Below are 22,987 nucleotides of genomic sequence, written 5' to 3' on the forward strand. Positions count from 1 at the left end.
GTGGTTGGGGGGCAGTTAGGGGGCCTGCCAGTGTCAGCAGCCTGTACTGAGCTGCAAAGAGGCCCCAACATCCTTGTAAACAGAGAATGGACTCAGGAAACAGGCGCAGAGCAGAACTCACCAAACATCCTGCCAGGAAACACCAGATTCAACAATACCAGCAGCCTGCACAAAAGAGCCAGCTCAAGTAACCTTGTGATACACACAACATACACCTGCCGAAACACAGGCGCATCAAAAGCCCCTAAATGTGTGTCCTATACACTCATGCCTATATGGACTGTGCATAGACATACAATGGTCCTGATAGGCATATACTCAAAGCACAAGCGCACACACTACGAAAGCACACCCTGAATGCACAGGCCAAGCAGGAGTCTGGCACGCACCCAATTCTTACAGCATGCTCTAATGCAGCTTTACTTTGATGGGCTCATTTGGGATGTGTAGGGGTTTAATTATCAGGGTTATCCTTCAGTGTTTACTCTTCCACTGAAAGTCTGTCCAGGGCCTAGGCTTGATTTAGCTTCAGTGAGAGTAAGTTCACTACTAAGAACTTAAGAAAATGCTGTTAATGTAAAAGTCTGGTTTGGGTAGCTAGGGTAAATACACTTATTTCATCCAAAGCTAAACCAAACTACACCTATACATCTAAGCTTCTGGTGATCTTTTTGAATGGCAGCTGACATGTGAAGAAGTATCAAAAAAAAGTGCCACTTGTGAAGAGTTTTTTTGATTAATACATTAGGACAAATTCTTATCCTACCTTAGTTTTGCCACTGGTTTCAAAGGATTATGATATGGTCCTTAGAAGATACGGGCTTTAAATTAGTGTGTGTTTTAAAGAGACAGTGTTTAGGAGATTATTCTAATCTTGCGTTTTGTGGGTTTGGGTTGGGTTTTTTTTCCACACAGTGTCCTCAGGCATCAGAATCAAGACAGCACATGGGTTGGGCTAGATGCACTATCAGCGGGAAGGGTATGTTCATGCAGGCCTTGGCTGTTGCAAAAGGTATTGGCAGTGATGGTTGGTAGGGCCTTAAGACTGATGCAGTAAAGGTGCTATATGCCAAGATCCAAATATATTGCTATAGCTGCACAACAGTTATGTATCCACAGGGTACATAGTCCATTCAGCAATGCATGAATGGTGGTGGTAGCGTGAGTGGTTGTGGTTCAACAGAGAATCCACAGCATTAGCAGTGACAAGCAGATAATGCAAAACCATTCAGGTGTTAATGCAGGAATGACCATATTGCAGTGACTCAGTTTCACCATACATGGCATTGCTTTGCAACCTGAGGAGCTTTCAGGGTAGAGACTGAGTGAAAAATTCACTGAACCCAAAGGCAGATGTTTGCCAGTAAGTTTCAAACTGTTTCTAAGACCCACTCACCTGCACCCCACTCCAACAGGAGACATAATATAGGAAGCCTGAAGAGGTTGCAGCTTCACTGTGTTAAGAACTGGAAGGCAGCCAGTTTTATGTGTCTCTTAGTTCTTGAAAGTGACCACTATGGTTTAGTCTAGCTCCACCACATACTTTGCATGACAGCACATTTGGTCACAGTTTGCCTTTCTGACTGAAAAGAAGAAAAAACCTCTGTTTCTGAATACTGAGAGCATCTATTAACAACAGGACATTGGCTACTTTAATGTCTGCAGCTGCCAAGAGACACTTTGCTCTTTGCAGTTAACATCTGGGTTTGAGCAGCTGAACTCTCCCCAGGAATCAAAAATAGTTCCTAAACTAGCAAGTGCCAGAAACTAATTTCTGTGCTTTCTTTGTTCCAGTAATACTTTCAGTGTCTTGTGACCTTCAAGCTGATACAACCATTTTGGACTACTTGAAATTTATCTCAGTTTATCCCAGGTTTATATTACTTTCCCCTCAATGTTTATTATCAATCAGATTTCTGATCCTCTTAAATTCTCTATATCAATTATAATAGCTAGGTTTGTGACACTTCAGTATTTGTCATAGTGAATTATAATGGCAGTTATGAACACACTGGTCCCATCGTTAGGCACAACTCCAAAATGTTTTTGTAATACTAGTGAGGGAAAGTGTTTCAGAAAAGAGATCAGTAAGCAAGCAAGTACTTTATGATGTAGTCATCAGTAGGCTTACGTGTTACTGCTGCTGAGAACACTGTTTCTTAAGAACAGCTCCTGGAAATTCTGGCATTGCCATTTTCCCTTAGCTGCAACAAAGTCATGATTTTGCCATTTATTGCTGTTGTTACAGTCCATTGCTGCTGACTCAATAGAACAGCACTGCAGCAATCTCATATTTGAAGATTTGAGTGAAATCCATCACTTTCAGTACATGAAAGTCTGAATTTTCACAGAAACCAACGAAGCCATCAGAAAAGTGCAGTGCCAGCACTGTGTCCATCCCATCTGATCTTTCATTATGACTGCCATACATGGTTGAGGAGGCATTAAGAGGAAGAAGTAAGAATTAATGGCAAAATATATGACTTCTGTTATAAGCCATCTCTTCTCCTCACAATGATCCCAGGGTGAAAAGCTTGTCAGCACTTACAGAGGCTACAGCAAATACATATTCCAGACATACAAGCCATTTATTTTAAAATAAATTCTGCAAGCAGTACTTTAATGTTAATAGTAGCAGTAATGCTCAGTTCTTTAGGGTTCTTTTCTGGGAAGGAGCTCTAAAGAATTTTTCAAACATGAATGGGTAACCAGGTAACAAACCCCAACGACACAGGCAAGTATTATTTTCCTTTTCATACCGATAAATGCATAAAAATGCCAGTGGTTACACAATAAGCTATCTGAAAAGAACAGAGCTCAGGAGCCTGGAATCTCACATACTCTGTAACTGCTCAATGTAGTGTGTAATGCAAAACAGAAAGCATGAATGTTAATAGCATATTTCTAAAACAGTGGGGTTTCATGTGTTTTGATTTGCAAATAAAATACTTGCAATTTTTACAGTAGGGTTGTGGACCCTTGTGAAGGGTATTCCAACCAACTGATGAAAGGTTCATTTTTCTTACCTATCTTAGAAGAAGTTTGCAAACCATCATTGAAAACTGTTGCTCTAATCAACAGGAAGCTGGAGGTGTATGTTCAGAGGGACTATACGAGGCAATTCACACAATTATCAGGTAATTTACATATATGTGGACAGCAGGAACTAAAACACAGTCCTTAAGCTTCAAGGATACAAATCTCTCCCAAGTGAATCCAAAGAAAGCTTTCATAAACTTTAGCAGTAGGGTGCCCTAATCAGGTCTCATAAGGCCTTTGGGTTGGACTTTCAAGTGTGAAGCTTACTTGCTCAAAGTATTCGGGAGCTCACATCCTCCTGATCACCTTGGAAACTTTCACTCTTTTGCAGAATTATGGCCTAGTCAAGGCTGTATGTAGCTGTGGCACAAATGGAGGGCTGCACAGCCCATATTCCTGTATGCAGGGCCAATGGGACGTGTAAAAAGGGCTACAGCCCTGTTAGTAAGAGAAACTGATCCACCACATCACTGCTGAGGGTTAAATAACTTGCAGCCTGGAATTTTCTGCCAGGGTCCAGGGCTGCATAAGTGCAGAAGATACAAGAGAGACAGTAAAAATATAAAGGAAATCTTACCAAGAACAAGTGCCGAGGGTGTCTGTTTTTGCCAGCAACTTTCATCAGTGTTCCTTCTTTAACAAAGATCTGAAGGAGAAAACAGCAGACTGTAATCCTGAGGCTTCTAATTCTGAATCTTAGTGAGAAAAGAATATTCCTCTGGGGAAACAGGTACTCTAGCTGCGTTTATCAGCACAGGAACAGATAGATACCTCAACACTTGCTTCTAGCCTTACTTCTTATGATCTGGCTTAGTCTTTGCCTGAGTTAGCCCTGCTGCTCTTCATGGCTTACATTTGTATCAGTACTGCTAGGGCAGGGGTCCTCAAACTACGGCCCACGGGCCGGATATGTGCCGGCCCCCTGTTTAAAAAGTTTGAGGACCCCTGTGCTAGGGTTTGAAACCCGCTTGTCCTCAGCCCAGTGCTCCTTTACTGTGGATTGTGCTCAGAGGTGACTGTCACAGATTGCAAAGCTAACATTAATGGGCTTCAGAAAAGAACTCTTGTATTTAAAAATCTTCTAAAATAGATAGACCAAAAAGAAAAGCTGAAGCCTCGCTACATCCGCATAGCTATGCTTGCATACATAATCTGTATGTGTTTGCAAACACAGTACTTTGTCTTTCCATATTTTTACTATGTATGTAGATAGGACTATGTATGTAAGCAGCTAAACCAGCATAATAAGAATATGATTGCATTACTGTTTGAAAAGGTCTAGAATAATGTGAGTGGATTAACAGTCATCTGCTCTTTTTGGATGGAGAACAGAATCTGGTGTAGTTTTCTACTCTAGAATAATTTATAATCGAAGAGACCAATCCCACAAATTCTGTACTCTGGGCTTCGCAGAATTTGTTAAAGCACTTCCTGACCAAGGACAAGTGAGAATAATGATATTAGAGGAAAAAATAGAGGTTGACTGCAGTGTGTACCTGATGAGGATCCTTATGCTATGAGTATGCATGGCTTGAAAAGTGCTTCATGAGTTTTGCTAAAGATACTGGTGGGCTGAAGGGAAATCTAGAGTTGCAGAACTCAAGAAAGAAATCTTTCAAAGTGTAAAGGCAGGTTGGAGCTGAGGAAACTGGATAGGTTTGAAAGCCAGGAGAAGAAATTTACATTTGATGTGGATGGCAAAACAGAGCTATACACTCTGCCATATTTCTTTTCACGTATTGCTTAAAAATGGTATCTTGCTGGAAAAGCAACACTGGGGAATTGGGAGAATAAAAATTTGAAAACAAATAATTTCCCCTGATTTAAGGTCCTTAGCCAGCCAAATAAAACTCTGAGACTTTCCAGGCTGCAAGCAATTCCTGCTAGTGTTACAACCTTTCAGCAGTAGTATACAGGGAGGAAAACAGCATCTCCAACAAAACACATTACACATGGTGTGGCTGAGGACAGCTGGAGTGAAAAGTCAGATGGCTACTCTGTGTAAAAGCAGGGGCAACCCATGTCTCTCCCAGCCTGAGGCTCTCGGCACATCTTTTTGTGCACTGTCAGAGTGATGGTTTTTTACACAACCCAGTGCTCCAACTCTTATCAGTAGCTCAGTAAACAACACCTGTAGACATCTGAAATCTGGCTATCCACACAATCAGAGATATAGCTGGCCGGAAACAATGTCCTTATCAGCATAGGTCTGCCTGCAGCACTCACCCTTCCTGGCTGCAGGAGGCCACTCTGCCCTCTCACACTGTGCTCAATGTGCACCAGCTTCTGCAAGTTTTCCTGGGGGAGAGAAACAGCGTTTAGACCACATGGTGACTATTCTTTAGACAAGCAGGCAAACCTTCCCTCACCCCTTCTCACCATTTTATTTCTCTTTTGTGGTTTTGCAGAATTAGCTTTCAGAGAGAACTGAGCCCAGGGATTTCACACTTAGAAAGTCTTCCAGCCTTACTGGTTTTACAAAATCTCCTCGCATCCCTTCACATCTGCTATGGCCTTCTACAGTCCTGTTACCTCTTGATAGCTCGGTTCATCTTCAAAAGGGCCTGCTAACTCCATATGTCCCAAGTGTATAAATATATTGGCTTCTTTGCTGACTTTCTTGCTCTGGGAACTAATAAACTGGGAGCAGAGACAAAGTACAGTATCTGCTCCAAAGGCCTCTACATTAGTAGCAAGACATGGATAATCCAAAGAATGTTTTAATACTGTAAGACTCTTGCTAGGATTATCTGGAGGTTTATATTCTGTGACAACAGATTAATGGCTTTGCAATAGGGGATTTAGAAGGTTAACTAGTAAGCAGGCAATGAAGCTGCATCTCTCTTTTGATGCTTTGCAAAAATCAGGAACTTCATTATCAAACTCTGATACTATTAACTGCCTACTTGGCCTTAAAGCACACAGTCAGTGGGCACTGGCATGTGACACAAATTTATCTGTGAAGATGGTAAATAAGATTAATCTAGCTAAGCCTGTGCTCTCATTAAAACAAGATGGTACTAGATGGAGATACAAAGGAGGAAGAAGGGATGTCTGTACCTTTGCAATATTGCTAGAGTCTTTTCAGATCTCTTTCCATTTAGCAGGTGAGGCTGCTAAAACGGAGGCTTGTGGTTGTATCTGGTCAGGATAGTAGAATGGGCTGCACAGCCGCAATGAGTCATCACTGGAATATGTCTAAAAATTAGGAGTCTCTTGTCTAAGTTAGCCATTGTATCAGAAATCCTCAGTTACACACCCAGACTACGGACCATATTTGACACAGCTTCATGACCTGGCAGCCTTTGACTACAGCTTTCTGCTATGACAGATAATGGTCTGTTTTCCTGTGCTCCATTGACTGGCATTAAGATACTCCTGGGCTTAGTTAGACTCATGCAGTGTATCTGCCTGATACAAATCAGTGCTGTCTACAGAATCAGCTAATTAAGAAAGCTATCACAGATACCAGAATGAGCATATCCATGTCAACATGATGGTCTGTCAAGGCTAATTTACCCTGGATTTCAGCTAATACAATTAATATACCTATCTCTTTTTGAGATAAGCCCGAAATACCTCCATATGTTACTGCCTTGGTGAAATGTTACACTTGTTTAGCATGATGCTAAGTTTAGTTCTTAATTGGTAACTGCATATCAAACATATGGAAACACCTACAAGGCCTGACCAGCACAGGGCTGCATTGTGACCATGCAATATAACTGGCAGTTGACACATTTTCAAGAATTTTAGCCATCAAGTATCATTTTTGCAATGCAGGAAGTGGCAAATGGAATTTTTTAGGTCACATCTAAAATACTGTAGGCCAGCAAAATGGAAACAGAATGTATAAACTAATAGCACAGGAAATACCAGGGATCATGGGACAGCAGACATTTGCAAAAGACATTTGCAAAGGACTTTCCCATCACTAAAGGGCATTTTAGCCTTGGCAAAACTTGTCAAATTGACAGCTTCCACAATGGAAACCCATTCTTCACAGAAATCCACAGAAAAGGCAGTGCCCTCCTGTGAGGCACACTCACAGCCAGTGCTAGTACTACTCATTGGGTTTTCTGTAAGAGTGAGAAGAAGAGCTGCTGCAGCTGAGATGCACCTCAGCTTTTCTTAGGACTGCTGGCAGAGGTGCCTGTTGTAATGCTGATGTTTGCAGTATGGACACATGTTCACCAGGAAATGGACAGAGATGTATCAAACTCATTTCCTGCAGGAAGTCAAACAGCCATCACATGTGAAGGACAGTGATTTATCTGGGAATGTGAGCAGCTGAGAGAGGTATAGTTTCCCTACAGTTCCCCTAAAATTCCGTTTTCTTCATTCTCCTTAAAACTATAATCATTCTCCATTAAAATATCCTTTACAAACACAATTAGAAAATGAAAACAAAGCTCCACCCAACTAGTACTGCAGATGTGGGTGGCTGAAATCCTTCTCTGGCCATTCTAGCAGTGAACTGCAGCTTGCATCATATTATCATTATGTCTATGCAGGAGGAACACCTCCCCAAGGAATTCACCAGCTGTTAACAGCAACAATGATTTATAGCTCTTAGCATCTCAGGGCCTCTGACAGATCATAGAAATTCAGAGAGCAATACAGATCCTGCATAGTTCAAGTAATGAATGTCTCCTAGAGTTACAGACAGACTTAATGCTATGTGGTGATGGCATTTCTTATGCCTCTGTTTGTACATCTGTAAATTGTGAACAGTATTTTCCAACTTGATGAAAATGCTGTGGAGATAGTTAATATCATAATGCGTCTGAAAATCCTGCATTAATAGTTTCCATGGAAAAACTGCTTGAGTGTTATTATCATAAAACAAAAAAGCTAATAATGATTCACTGATATTCTGCAGAAAATGTAGATCATAATTCAATGCTCCTGTCAGATTTTTGGAGAGTAGTTTGATGAGTTGATAAGTGGCAGCAGAAATCTTCCTCCTTCCAGGTACATGCCAAGTCTAAATTATTGCTTAGAACTTTAAGCAGGTATATGACAAGTTAGTCATACTTTATCTTGAGTGGCACTGTTCAGTTTGTTCTGTAATTAGAGTATTAAATTCTCTGCATTTTTAAAAATCCGAGAAAAGAAAATAACTGCTTGTTGTGGCTTTTGTGGATGGGATATTAATTCAGGAGGACAGCCTTTGATTTAGCAGAGTATCTCATGAACCTGCACCTTCACAAAACCCACAGCATTCACACAGATGGGAAAGAAGGAAATTTTCTTTTATTTCTTCCAGGCCATAGTTTTGAGAAAGAGCAGATGTGCTCTGATGATATGATAAAAAATTAAGTGTAAAAATCTATGTGGAATTTGCAATGAAATTGTTAGGAACTTAGCTCTTATAGTTCTCAATCTCTAATACAGGTATCCCTAAAGCTGTGAGATTACTGTGGAAGCTTTTCCTGAGATCTGTTTTATGATGAAAGATTTATTATTTTGGTAAAAAGAATGCTTTAATAATGGAAAAGTATGATTATAAATTCTTTGCGTGAGGAGAAAGAAAGTCAGAATCAAACTTGTTGAAACCTTTGCTAAGTCTATAGTTTCACAGTCATTCTGTAGAGGAGCCAGATTACATTTCTTTTTATGATAAAACTCTAGGCTTGCTAGACTACATCCTCTCTGCAATCTACATCTGTTCTTTTGTCTTGGTGACAGAATAGTGTTTATGTATTAATTAACTAGTGGTTATTGCTGTCAATACTTAACATCACTCAGAATTAGTCTGTATGAACATCATTGTTTCCATGCACGCTGCTTTTCTGTTATGCTTCTTTGTCTCTCCTTTCCTTCTCCTCCTTCACCATTACATTTGGCTGTAATACAACTACCACTTCATCTACAAAAACTTCCCTTCTAACTTTTGTCCTTATCCTAGCTACTATAATGTCTGATGACAAAATAGTTTGTGCCGATGCCCAAAGTATCTTTAAATAAAGTTGAGAGTAAGCAAGAAAAGAGATCAGCATAGCTGATAGTTTACATTCAGCAAAGGTGCTCAGGCTGTCTGCTGGCTGAAACAGAGTGTGCTGCTTTGTTTACAATGATTCATGTTTGCAACTTTTCCTTCGCAATTAGGAGGAGTAAAAAAAGTGCTGTCTTTAAAATGAAGGCTTGAAGATTTTGGGTTGTCACAGAGCCATATCAACGCAGCAAAAGGGCTGATGTTATTGTATGAAGACAGAATGTGTTCTGAGGTAGATGTGCCAGGATGGGGTTGGGGGTGGCAAATCTTGGAGCAGAAAAGCAGAAACGGACTTAAACCAAATTAATAGGTCCAAACTTTTTTAAGTTTGCATTGAGTGAAAAGGCAAATCTGATTTTTGAGTTCTGACCTTAAAAACCTTGACCTTCAGAATGCTCAAAATCTTGATCTGTTGTCATGGCTTGAGATCATGTCGGCACAAAACCAGGAACCCACCAGTTGGACTTCACGCTGTGGTAATTTTGTCAGTGGCTTCAGGAGAAGTAGGTCCAGAGCCTCAGTCTCTGCTTTTAGCTATCAGATGAGGAAGCAGGCAGATCCGCGAAGACAGGCTTCTCTCTTCAGGAAATAGGTAGTTTTAACTATAACATCTCTTTCTGATACAAATGTTAGAAGGCTTGGGTTTTGTCTGTTGCTGGTCATGAGGAGATCATCACTGATCTTAGTGCTCTGAAACAGCCCATGAACACATGGGCTCCATTTATGACCCTGGCACAGATATCAGAGACATGGCTTTTAAACCTGAGCAGCAGAGATTTCCAGATGTGAGCAAAAGTTGTTATTCTTGGCTCTTGGGTTCACTTGCTGCAAGCAGATGCTTCCACTTCTCTGAACAAAGCATGAAAGCTTCAGTTTTAACATATGAAGGGCACTCTGGGTTTTGAGACTCCTTCATTCTTACCTCCCAAGCTGTTGCAAAAAAACATCCTTCATCTAGCTGACCTACTGCATTTTTGCCGTGACACAGTCTGAATTCACCATTTCACCCAGTGCTTTTGTTCCCCTGCAGCCAGAGGGCAAAGGCATTAAAGGGAATGTGCTGAGTCAGCAGTGCTGGTGTGTAGCTGTAGTGGCTTTCAGCATGTATCTTTCCCTAACAATTCCTGTCCATTCATTCTTTCAACCTTAAAATCCTACCTAAAAACAAGCTCTTACTAAGGAGGATGGTTCATGCCTTCCCTTTGTCTCCATTGATGCCAAGGTGTTTTTTCTTTGTTTCTTGAATTTTGTGTTTTGATGCCTGAATGATTATTAACAATCCACTCTCTGCTCAGTAAATGAAATAATAAAGAAATTAGTTGAATGCCATCGGTAATTAACCAAGGGAAGAATGTTTGCAATGCCAAAGAGATCTTTAATTTAGCAAAAGCACAGTAAAATCCCGTGCAGGATGTTAAATTCAGCAATGTTCACATAAGAAGTAAAATGCGATAGCTTCCCCAAAAATATAATACATTCCCAATCACTTGGAATCCCCGTGACTCAATGCAATGATAAAATACTTAAGATGAGACACCTTTTGAGAAAGAAACACTTTAGTGAAACCACTCACAACTGGATGAAATGCAGGATGCCTGGAATGAGGTGCTTTGTTCTCTAACATATGTGCTACGGAACACAAACCTCCTTGGTAATCTAAATGACTTGAAAATAAGTGGTAAAAAATGGCATTTTTAAAAATTTTGGCTTTATTATGACTACTTTCTAGGTCTAGCAAGCCTAGAATTTAATCATAAGAAGAAATGTCACCTGGCCACTGCAGAATGACTGAAACTATGGACTTATGGAGCAAGATTTCATTAGACTGCGAAGACTGTAGGTACTTCTTTCTAACTACTTGAGCTGAATGCTAGGTCTGTGTAGCAAAAGCAAACATGGACCTCAGGAGAGAGTTTAGCTGCAGGTGTGGGTGGCAAGTATGAAAAAAAGAAAGGCACTGCCTTTAATTATCACCCAGAGGTCCACCAAATTGAATTCCTCTGGAACCTGCTGGATCCCATGTCCGGCAGTTTCTCTACTGCCTGCTATATCTCCTGACACTGCTTCTTACTAATGTCAGTAGAATATTCCCATCATCTTAGATAGAAATCAGACCTAGATCCTTGGAAACAAATGGTCATTAAACCAACTATATGCAGGCTATCTTTGACAGTAAATTAGGACTATAATATCATGTAAGCAATATTAATAAATCACACTGACCTGAAAGAAACTGTTCATTACTTTGGGAAACTATATAACATATTTAGATACCTAAATCTGAGTTTAGACATGAGCTGTAGCCTATGAAAGTTTTGGCCAGTCTATTTGGTTGTGTGATCATTTGCAAGACTGTAAACCGTGACCTATTCTTTTGAAGTAAAATGGGATTCCAGAATTGTGGAAAAGTTATGTAAATGAGCTCAGAATGTATCTTTGACAGTACATTTGTGATGTCTTCAACATTTCATATCTAAAAATAACCCAGGCTAGAAACAGAACAGTGAAAATTCCCATCTCTCACTTCATTGCTCCACATACCATTTCAGCAACCCCAAGACGGAAAAAACCCCTTTGTGCTGCTTGCTACAGTGACTTACATCTTGCACAGCTGCACTTAAGTGCATCTGCAACACTGTAAACCAGATCTGTATAAACCCTTGAGTGTCACCCTGGAGGAAGCTTCAGAATTTAGCAGAGATACGTATTCACTTCAGCAGATGTGCAGAAAAGATACTATCGATCAGGAGAGCATGTGTCACAGTAGGACTCACCGCTTGGAGCATGCTGTCATTGGCTCGGTCCGTGATTTCAGAAACAATGAATAAAGCAGCTGAAGAATGAAGCAAAACAAACACTATAAATCACATAAAAGAGTAGGAAAATAATTCAAATCCCTTCTGTTTGCAAGAGCATCTTTAAAAAAAAGCAGGCATCCCCAGCAGCAGCTCCTTCAACTACTTCGGTACCTTCAGAAAAAAACTGCCCAGCAAATTTATGACATGGCACAGTGCTGTCAGTTCCCCTTCCCTTCATCATCCTATTCTGTGAAACTCTGCATTGTACTTGTGCTGACCAAGAGAGCTCATGAGGTCCCTTTTAAACACCTAGCGTAACACAAAATTTTTTTGTGATGTTTTCTAGTTGCAGACTTTCAGCAGTTGGAGCTTGTGGTAGGAGAGATTAATGTAACCCAGCTTTAGCCATTCAAAAGCATTTCAATCTAAGGTGATTTGTTTCCTTTTATTGCCAAGAGAGAGGACAGGTCATCCCTTTCTGACAGAAGTAAGTATGAAGTGGTGACATGAATTAATGCCTGGATTCTCCACTGGCAAATAACCTGGGACAGAGTGTGTTTGCTGTCCCTGAGAGCAGTGGTGTAACATGGCTCAGGTCCTTATCTCAAGTCTCTTCCCCTATGGAACAGGGCATCCTATCCGTTTCTGGACATAATCTGGGAGCATGCTAGCTGTTGCTGGCCTGAAATGTGTCAAGCGTGTGCCAAACACAAACAAGATAGGCAACTGTGGCCACAGAGCTTGAGTATCTGCCCTGGCCTTATTTAAATTACTGGTATAGCTGTAGTCCTACTGTCAGTGACTAGGATCTTAAATCTTGCACAAAACTCTACTCTTGGTCAGAACAGATTGACTTTCACTCAGCCACAGACATTGCTACCAGTTGGTTTGGATTCACACAGTGTAATAGAGGTGAACTGGTTTCATTAATACAAGGTTATTTCTGCTTACTCCAGCCTGGAAGCTACTCCCACTGAGGCCAGAGCTAAACCTTGCTTTGACTTCAGTCGGAGTAAGAGACTTCTGCTTTATCTATCTGATGTGCTGGAAAGGATGGTGTTAGCAGTTGAACGTCTGGATTTGTTCTTGATTGTGCAGGACTGATTTTTCTGCAATGTCTTTTCAGTTTACTTAGGCTTAAGGAACCCAGAATACAGATAGACAGTTCAAACCTCCTGGGTTTCTCCAAAGTCCACAGAGCCCAGCAGGCATACCATAGATAATGGTACACAAACAAGCAGATGGAGCCATCCCAACTGACTTTACAATGATGTCCTGGTTTCAGCTGAGATGAGTTATTTTTCTTCTTAGTAGCTGGTGCAGTGCTCGTGAGAACAATGCTGATAACACACTGATGTTTTCGGTTGTTGCTGGGTAACATTTATACTAAATCAAGGACTTTTCAGCTTCTCAGGCCCTGCCAGCAAGAAGGCTGGAGGGGCACAAGAACTTGGGAGGGGACACAGCCAAGACAGCTGACCCAAACTAGCCAAAGGGATATTCCATATCATATGAATGTCAGGCTGAGTATATGTAAACTGGGGAAAGAAGGTAGGGAGGTATGTTTGGCATTATGGCATTTGTCTTCCTAAGTAACCATTACACGTGATGAAGGCCTGTTTTCCTGGAGATGGCTGAATGCCTGCCGATGGGAAGTGGTGAATGAATTCCTTGTTTTGCTTTGCTTGCGTGTGGAGCTTTTACTTTACCTATTAAACTGTCTTCATCTCAACCCATGAGTTTTCTCACTTTTACTCTTTGATTCTTTCCCCCATCCCACCAGGGGGAGAATGAGCGAGCCACTGTGTGGTGCTTGGTTGCTGGCCAGGGTTAAACCATGACAAATGACTAGGCCAAATATGGATGGAGCCAAAAGGGACTAGGATTTCTCTGATGACTGGGGCAGAACTACAATATCTGCACCATGCTTGTATAGATGGTAATTTCTTCTTCTGTAAATTCATTGTGTCAAAATTATAGGAAGCCCACATGTTTCAGTGAAAAAAGTAATTATTGCCCTAAATAATAATATTGGCCTAAATAATTTGTCTAAATTAGTAATCAGTTCTTATAGATGTTATGGCTAACCTATTAACACAAAGTGTTGAAAATAATCCGCTTGCATATACTACCAGTATAGATCCTGTACCTCTTTAGAAGCAGAGTTAGCAAAGCAGAACTTTTGTGCTACCCATTTCATTTTACCTTGTGTGGCTTCATACTCTGTAGAATCAGGGCAAAGATTATTCAAGTAATCTGTAGAAAATAATCAAACAGAAACATCCAGTAATCAGAATACAGACCCACATAATTTGTAATATTAGCTAAAACATAAAATCACAGAATCATGGAATCACAGAATGGTTTGGGTTGGAAGGGACCTTAAAGATCATATAATTCAACCCCCCTGCCATGAGCAGGGACATCTTCCATTAGATCAGGTTGCTCAAAACCTCATCCAACCTGGTCTTGAGCACTTCCAGGCACCCACAGTAATGTTTCGTATCACTTTATTCCCAAATAATTGTGTATAGCCTCTTTCCACAGCAAAACTCATCTTTGACTGCATTCTACTTTCAGAATCAATGCAAAAGCACTGATACAGATACAGAATCATCACATAACTTGGCAGGTACAAACGAATAAATGGAGAGTGACAAAAATATTGCTTTGTTTCTCAGCCAAGAGAATTGCTGAGTAGCCCCATTTTACAAATAATTGTTTTTCTAATGAATTCTATTTTCCCATCTGAATGAACAGTGTTGGCTGCAACGACTGATTTTCTGTATTTATAGCAGATTAATTATATGCGGTTTATAGACACAGGAAGGAAGACTATGGTTCTGTGCATGCAGAGTTCAATGATTACTACTGAACTCAATCACATTCTGAAAATAGGTTCTGTAAAATGCACACAACAGGACTTACACTTACAGGAATTTTATTTGCATTATATACAAACCTTTAACCTGTCAGTTTTCCTTGGACTACTGGCCTTGGATCATCTGACTGTTATTTGTCTACGTCTTTATGCTTTTAATGATTACAGTATACGAGTGCTACCATTAAAAAGCCTAATCCTGAAAGACTTTGTTCTTTTCTTTCTGATAGATCCAGGCTACTAAATTCTACATCCAAGAATCAGGCTTCTGTGCTGAGAATGGTGCTGTGCATGGATATGCGTTCCACTGAATGTTCTATCCATATATGTTTCTCCTTCTAGTGCTATGCCCTCCCTGGCATCCTGAAATCTTCCTGGTTTTTACCTGCATTCAGGAAAGCATCTGCCTGTACGCAAGTCAGGCAGGAAGGGGTTGTGCGGTGTTATCAGGCAGTATTTATAATTCCTTTTCACAGCTGCAAGATCTGTCCTTGGCTGTGGACATTCAACTGAGTGGGCAACTCCTTTTGGCTGTAGTACAACAAATATCCTCATAAAATACCCTTCCTTATGTGGTAGAAACAGCCAATTATGGACACACAAGTACACCTACATATTTTAATTTTTTTTTACTCTATCTAGAGAATCTGAAGGACTGCACTGTTCCAGACCTCTATCTTAGCAGGCAAGGAGTGGCTTGGTTTCTTGAGGTGAGGAGCTGAAGCAGTAAACCTATTTTCTGGAATATCTTAATCCAGCAGACTTTATCTCACTACACACGAGAGCTTTCATTTTCCCAGTTAGTACCCGTAACTGGGACAAGGAGGAGCTCAAGCTGCTTCAAGCATAAATGGAATACAACCATTGGAGCTGCACTGAAACCCTTCCAGCTCTCCTCACAAAATGCCACACTTCGTGTTTGCAATTTACCTTGTCGACCACAGAAATGGGCAGAGAAAATGGAGCACAGTGCGGGTATTGCTGACAGGGTCATGCCAAGTCCTTTTTCTTAGATGCAATATTTGTGCACATGCACTAAAACCACTGTAAGGATCATGTGAGACTACCAAGTACTGCAACCCACAAATCTGGAAAGTTGCCCTTAACGTAGACACACCCAGAGAGGGAAGCAAGTCAGACAGAAAATATGTCCTACTATTGGCATTTGTATTGCTTGTACTAAAAAAGCAAAACCAGCTGTGAATGAGTTGCATCCTTGATCAAAGTGTCTAGAGCAAGAAGAAACTGCTGCTAATCTGTGCTGAGAATAAAAATTTAATATGGTCACTTTGTTCTGCATTTATAGGAGTCCCTTCAAATATGCTGTGCCCTTCATTGACTGTCGAGCACAGGCAGGGTGTTTAGCTTCCTTTTTACTGTCTCGCACATAACTCATCTTGCATCCCTCTCCACCCACACCTATACAGAGTCCCAAAGCATTTCTACATCTTTATGTCTATAGATCCTTGCTCTTTTGTGTTCTGATCTGACTAAACTACTTGACAACACTGAGATTCATTGTTACATTTCACCATTTCCTTCCCCAACCAGTTCATCAGTTACAAACCTAAACTTCACAATTCTTTCCAGGGGCCACATCCTGCTTCAGAAAGCTTGCTCCCCTCACAGGTTCACACTTGCTAGATTTGCTGTGGCTTGTAAAGAATGACCCACCAGCAGGAACACAACTCCACTCAGAGAAACTCCAGGTGGGAGTGATATATATATGGTCCTGAATGTAAAGGGAAGTTGTTACTGTAAATGTACAGTATATGACATTTACATCTGTAAATGTACTGTTAATGTAAATTTGGATATCTCTCTCCTGCAATGCAGAGGAATTGGACTGGGATTTTGACTTAAAGTTATCAGTAGCCTTAGGTGTACTGCTCATAGAGCTTAGGGTGCAGTACTAAGTATAGCTGCTTTGTTGATGGAGTAGAAGGAGATGATGCTTGCCACTGTCACACAGGATGCACTGCAGAGCCCCCTTTCTGGGGACTGCTGTCTCCTACTGTCTCTAATAATTGCCCTTGATGTAAATAAAATCAAATTTGTTTGCTGGAAGTGAGGCTGAACTCCACCTCTCCTAATTCACAGAAGGAGAAAGCCAAGAAGGAATGGCTAAAAGCACTGACTTCACACTTTTTTTGTGACCTTTCAGCTTGGTTGTGCTGAAGAAGTGCCTGCTCCTTTCCAGGCTCCAGGACATTTCCTGAATCCCGTACTAAGCATACTGGAGTTCCCAGGAAATCCCACACTGCTTCAGTCTTATTTTAGCTGTCTTGGCATCAGTGTGTGGCACAGTGGAAGCACAGAACATCATGGGAGGGTTTCCACTGAGTACCTTTGAGAGTAATTTTACTGACCTGTGAGCAGCACACGATACTGGAAGACACGCTGCACCACTTTCAAAAGCTGGTGTTTCACACTCTGAGGGCTGCCATCAGAGTTCTGCTGTCCTCAATGGAAGTGAAAGGAAACACAAAGATCAGGGATGTGTGAGCTCAGAAGCAAACTGTTGTCTCCACCTGATGTATACTATGAAAGTTTGCTACCAGTTGCATGCATAAATTTCATTGAACCATTCCCAATTTACCCAGCTTGCTCAGGATATACATTGTGTGTGTATATATTGTGACTGTAAGTAAGTACTGTAAACAATTTATTTCCTATGGCATCATTCACAAATAGTTTGGACTCAGAAGGAAAAGGAGGAAAGCAAATACCATTTAGAAGGTAAAGGTTGGATAAAGGTTTTAGGGTGGCATCTGAAGACAGGTATTGAGATCTCAATGAAGTTTGTCATTGTAGTTCCTTTTTTGGACTGAAAGTAAAGTGTCTTCTGGCTGAAACATTTTAGTATCTTATTTCAGCAACTGAGCAAAATACAGCAAAGCATCTCCCTGTGGTTGAGTTGGAACTCAATGTCCAGAGACATTACCCCGACCAGCAATTAAGTGCCACGCAGCTGCTTGCTCACTCCCTCACCACCCAGAGGGATGGGGAGGAGAACTGGAAAGGAATGTAAAACTCGAGGGGCTGACTGCTCTCAGCAAATGTACATTCAAGATTGTGCTTAGCATTCCCAGTCCCCCACACTCAAGTCAAAGGTGCCAGAAACAAGATGAGGCCCTAAATTCTGTGGTGTTAGACTGTAAAGCTAATAGTGGCCATTAAATAAATAAATAAATAAATAGGAAAGGACTGAGAGACACCTCCCCATCATTTGTCCATGTATGCATGCTTGCAAGAGGGCAAGAAGTTACAGAGCTCACTGATTCTAGGGCAAAATCCTGCTGAACTTATCCTAGGAAAAGCCTCATCTACTTTCTTAGAAATAAATGCTAATTCTCAGTATTGATAGTTAAGACAGAAGTGTATAGGCATGTGGCTGGGAGGGATGCTGGGAATACAGGCTGCCAGTAGAAAGCCTGCATTTGCCAAGTTTATGTTCAGAGCAATGTGAGACATCAGAGCTCCTCTCAGCTGCTAACAGGAAGTAATTGTGGTGACTGCAAGGTATCTGTTTGTAAATGCTGACTTCCAAATGTCTTTTGAAATTAATGGCTATCCTTAATATTTCACATGTGCTGCAGAGAAAAATATAATCCACACCCCACAGAGCTGGCATTCTAAATAACCATTAAGGTCTGATCACTAATTTATCCTTACAGCCCCTCTACCACCCAAGTAAACATTGTTATTTCTCTTAACATACAAGGATAATAAGAAACAGATTTTCTAGACCCACAATAAAGCAGCATAGCTTTTAATCATTTTAGCTCAATGGAATCAGTGTGGCCCAACTGAACTTTCCCATCCACATATGGGTTTATGCTTTTAAAATTATGTGAAGTGGCCACATTGCCAGTGCTTTAAAATGTAAGCGGGAATCATGGAATTTCTGTCACATGTATCTTGATGGTGTTTTCCAGTTATTCGGCATGGATGACTGAGTTAACACAACTGGAAAATACATGCTCCTTGCTGCAGGGCCAGAGGCTACAGAGCATTCAGGGAGTCTAGATGAAAAGAACGCTGCATGTGTCTGGCCAGTGGAGTTTGTGTTTTCCTGTGCAGTTCAGTGTTGCCTGTCACAACATCCTCTAAACAGAGGAATTAGTTAACAGGCATTTAAAAATGCAGAGAAATGCCAGTTGTAAAGATGTTGTGGTTTGATCCCTGCCAGCAGCTAAGCATACATAGAGGCTAAACATAATTTCATCCTGGCCAGACCCAGTACAAAAGAAAGGATAGAAAATGCAGTGAAAGAAGAGAAGATATGAAGAGATAGTAATAATAATAGTTATTAACTCAAACACATCCTCAAAGAGCTTGATAAGTTAATATGTGACTGAGAAACTACTCCACTATGTGCATATATTTCAGCAAAATATACTTACAAATCTGTAAATTCACAAACATTCTATATGTGCATACACAGGGGTGTGTGGGCATCAAACAGACACAGAAAAACATTATTCATATGTGAACATCTCACTTCAGTTTTAGCACTAGGATGTGTGAAAAGAGCTTTTTTCCCATTCTACCCTGTGAATACTGGTAGAGTTGCATAAAAAGTATGTTGTGAGTAAGCCCTGTGGCACAGCTATGCATTAGTGCAGGTAAAAAAACATGGGAGCGTTACCTCAAACTCCTGAATTATGGTAGCCAGTTGGGAATATTTAAGGCAGGTTTCATCCAGCAAAGCCAAATTCTTATCAAACTGCATGATGTATGCTGTGTGGTGATTCAGCCTTGATTTTCTGGAGACAAAAACATCAGCAACTTTCTGCTGTTCCTTCCTAAGGCCACAGAAAGAAAAGAAGAGGCAAATATATAAATAAATAAAAATTAAATAAAAGCCATTCTTGTTTCTCATTGTATTAGACCCACAGGGGCTAAGGACATTGGGCACCTAAAACATAAGTTAAATGGCAGGAAGAAGGGAGTGCTTCACTGACATACTGGACAACAAAACAGGCTGCTGTAGAATGGGCACCACGAGAGGCTGATTCTTTGGCTGTGCTTTTGCCGTGGCAGCACTGTGTGTCTGTAGTGGGTAGGATGTCTCCTTTACGGAGACTTTAGTTGCTGCAGCGCTTTGAGCACTGGTTATGGGGGACAGTATAATGTCTTAAGATGTAATATCATATCTTCAGCTCTTCCTTCATTGCCCCCTTCTTAGCACTGCCCCACCATCATCTGTCTCAGCACCCAGTTGCACAGCACTGAAATATTTACGAAGCATGTACGAGAACATGACAAAATCTGAGATTGCAAATGAATAATCATAGTTAGGGAGGAGCATGAGTTCCTGGGGATGTCAGAGCAACAGATTGTCTGGGGGAGCGCAGGCACAAGGAAGGACTTACTGGAAGATTCAGAGGTGGTGGTGACTTCGGAACCTGTATGAGCACAGCCCTATGCCGTATGTCATCATTGTGTCGGCAGCATTTGCGACAGCCCTCTTTTTTCCTCAGTGCCACAGAGTTGTTCTCACAGAACCTTAGGGCATTTTCAGTTGTGTCTCTTTTGTCTTTGTGAACGTGCAGCATGCTGCTAGAGTAGGGCTGTGACTTCTTTAGAAACAAGTCACACCGTTTCTGTTTGTGTTATGAGTGCATGAATCATAACTCATTGATGACATTTTTAAAGTCTTTCTGTTGTTTGTGACAGTCCCTTGGTGGACGCAAACCCATTTACAGCTACCTTTAGCCTTTTCTTTCCTTGTGAGCTTTGACTTGAAAGTGCAGAGCTGACAAGGAGAGCTGTGCCCTGCATTTAGGATTGTTACTGAAAAGTTCTCCTGTTCTAATTGACTTCCTTAACTGTGCAGTGGCAGGGCTGGGATAGGATCAGCCACTGTCAGAAACCACTGTCTCCTGGAGTCCCACAGGGTGGAGGTGTGAGGCTGCATCATCCATCATCAGCTGTCAGGGACAGAGTAGCTCCATCTAGGTCAGGGGCTGCACTGGTTGTGGTAGGTTTAGTCGGTTGGGTCTGCAGTGGTAATTTCTCTTAGACATTCTTGTTCTGGCAGTTTTATTAGTCTAGGGCCTGGCAGCCTGGCTTAACTCAGAGGTCTTAACTGAATGAATTTTTGAGCTTTGTCTGACCTAGGCATGGTCTTATTTTCTCATGGAAAGACTTTGCCCTGTAAGGATGTTTGGCTTAGGTGGAGTCCCTCAGCAGACTGACGGTGTCTGTTTGGCTTGGAAGCCTAGCCTGTGCAGAGCCGCCTTGGTGCTGGAAGTGAGGGGTGTCCCTTATCTGAGAGCTATGCAGTTGCTACGTAGATTTCTGTAAGCAGATGATCCTTAGGATCGATTTTGATGTCTGCTGTTCCTGCCTCTCGTGGCATGAGCCTGTGACCTTCAGGCCATGAGTGTGAAGCTGCTTGGTGATGACTATGAACTAGCATCAGGATAATGCATATTAAGCAGGCTGTCCTCACACTTGACTGACAGGGCCATTTTGGAGTCATGCACAAATGTTTCAGTATTTGGTTTCTTAGCCTGATAGCCTCTACATTTACTTCCTGCCCGCCTGTATGCAAAATCAGCTGAAGTAGTTCAGGTTTTACTCCTTTCATCTCTGCTAGAATCCCAGCCTCCCTGCTAGTGGGGTCAAGGGGACACTGATAAGTTCACCCACCTTCTGTGCAGGGTACATTAAGGCCATCAAACCATGCCATTCCATACTTGCCATTTAAGGACTCTTTCTTCCAGTTCTCCCAGGATGTCTTGGTGTAATTCATAAATTTCAGGGAGTTCACGTAAGCCCTGCTTGAGTTTAACTTCTTCCTGTTCATTTTCATCTTCTTCTCCAAGCACTTTCAAGATACCTTCATAGAAATCCTGTGAACAACAATACAGAAATTAGCCAAACAGACTTAAAAGACATCTGTTTTCTGAAATTATCATTACAATTTCTTGACTCCTAAACTATACTTTCTTGGAATTGTAATATATGCCATCAATAGTCATAGAGTGTGCTCAGCATAGCAAGGCAATCATAGCATATGTTTTCTTCCATCCATTAGTGCATACACGTTTTCAGCTGAATTCCACCATCCTGTCAACCCAAAATTGAACATTTCACCTGACCAAGCCATCAGACCCTTATGCATAAAATGAGTTTGAAATCTTTATTTACCTTGCCTTTTTTTCCTGCTTTTCTGGGTGTAGTTGGTCTCATTTTTATAGTGTTTCTTAACCATAAACATAATTTTAAAAAATGAAAGATAAGATTTTTTAGTTACTTCATTGAGTCCAACAGCTTGACATGAAAAACATCAGTGCCTACATGTCTTGTGCTAAACTTTGCAACACTTGTCTCCAAATCTGAACTTAAAGAAAGGAAGAAGCTATAAATTTAAGCTATGCAACAAATCATTTTCCCTATGAAACCTAACTGAGACATTTTTTCCTCATCTTAGAAATGGTTTTGATCCTGAAGTGGTGGGCACACAAGTAATTTCCTCTATATTAAAATGTAGCCAGCTCTGGTACATAATAGAGCACCTGTTTAAGACTGTGTAGCAAAATGTTTCCCCAGCTTTGACTTGGAAGTGAGGAATAAGGCCTCCATCTGAAACTGCAGTAATAATTTGTGTTAGATTCCCAGGCATTAGAAAACCATCCCAACAGCAGCCACAAATATTTTGTGTGTAAAACATTATTTGACGTCTCCTTCATCCAGAGCTCTGGATGCTGAAATGTTTTCAGGTCGAAGCCTTATTCCTACAGGCTCCATCTTCTCTGCTTCAGACTTGTAAAGGAGCCTTTGCTGGCACCTGAGTACGCTCAAGAAACTTCGGCCCCTGTGGTGCCATGGCCCCTTTCAGGCTTTTACCAGCCATTGCTGTTTCCCCTGCCTGCTGCTGCCAGACACAGCCCCTCTTCACAGGCAGTGGCTAGAGAAGCTCAGGCATTTAAAGCTGCCTGGGCTTTGTGGAGGTCTGAATGCCAACCGTGGCAATGGGGTGCAAGGCAATGCACAACGCAATGCAGGAAAGCTTATAACTAAGGCTTTGCTGCTGAGTGGCATGAGAACCCAAACCCAGGGGTTCTGGCTGCCTTTGCCAGGAGCTGGGGCACTGTAACCAGTGGTTGTCTTCATAGCGTATCTGGTGTTCAAAAGCAGGAGCCTTCATTCAATGAAACGGAAAGGATGTGATTTCAGCATCTGCTTCATCAGTATTGCTACAAAGTACAAGTAATTGAAAAGTGTTAGTATAGTATTCAGTGATTGCCTGGGCATGGT

At 41.3% G+C, this 22,987-nt stretch overlaps 1 protein-coding gene across 3 annotated transcripts in view; it reads right to left on the minus strand.

Annotated features, from left to right (window-relative positions):
* Nucleotides 1-22,987, minus strand: part of FGD5 (FYVE, RhoGEF and PH domain containing 5) — a 110,060-nt gene that overhangs the window by 21,559 nt on the left and 65,514 nt on the right. The window contains exons 6-12 of one of the 3 annotated variants that reach the window (XM_080387543.1): nucleotides 21,424-21,579; nucleotides 19,368-19,520; nucleotides 17,086-17,173; nucleotides 14,041-14,091; nucleotides 11,812-11,870; nucleotides 5,266-5,337; nucleotides 3,617-3,685 (exon numbers count right to left, since the gene is read on the minus strand). In XM_080387543.1, coding sequence (XP_080243669.1) covers nucleotides 3,617-3,685; nucleotides 5,266-5,337; nucleotides 11,812-11,870; nucleotides 14,041-14,091; nucleotides 17,086-17,173; nucleotides 19,368-19,520; nucleotides 21,424-21,579 — 648 coding nt within the window. Of the gene's footprint in view, nucleotides 1-3,616; nucleotides 3,686-5,265; nucleotides 5,338-11,811; nucleotides 11,871-14,040; nucleotides 14,092-17,085; nucleotides 17,174-19,367; nucleotides 19,525-21,423; nucleotides 21,580-22,987 lie in introns of all 3 variants that reach the window. The other 2 variants (XM_080387544.1, XM_080387542.1) reach the window with 2 other exon arrangements.

Source organism: Falco punctatus (genome assembly GCF_963210335.1).
Source record: "Falco punctatus genome assembly, chromosome: 4".
In the NCBI taxonomy this organism is placed as follows: Eukaryota; Metazoa; Chordata; class Aves; order Falconiformes; family Falconidae; genus Falco; species Falco punctatus.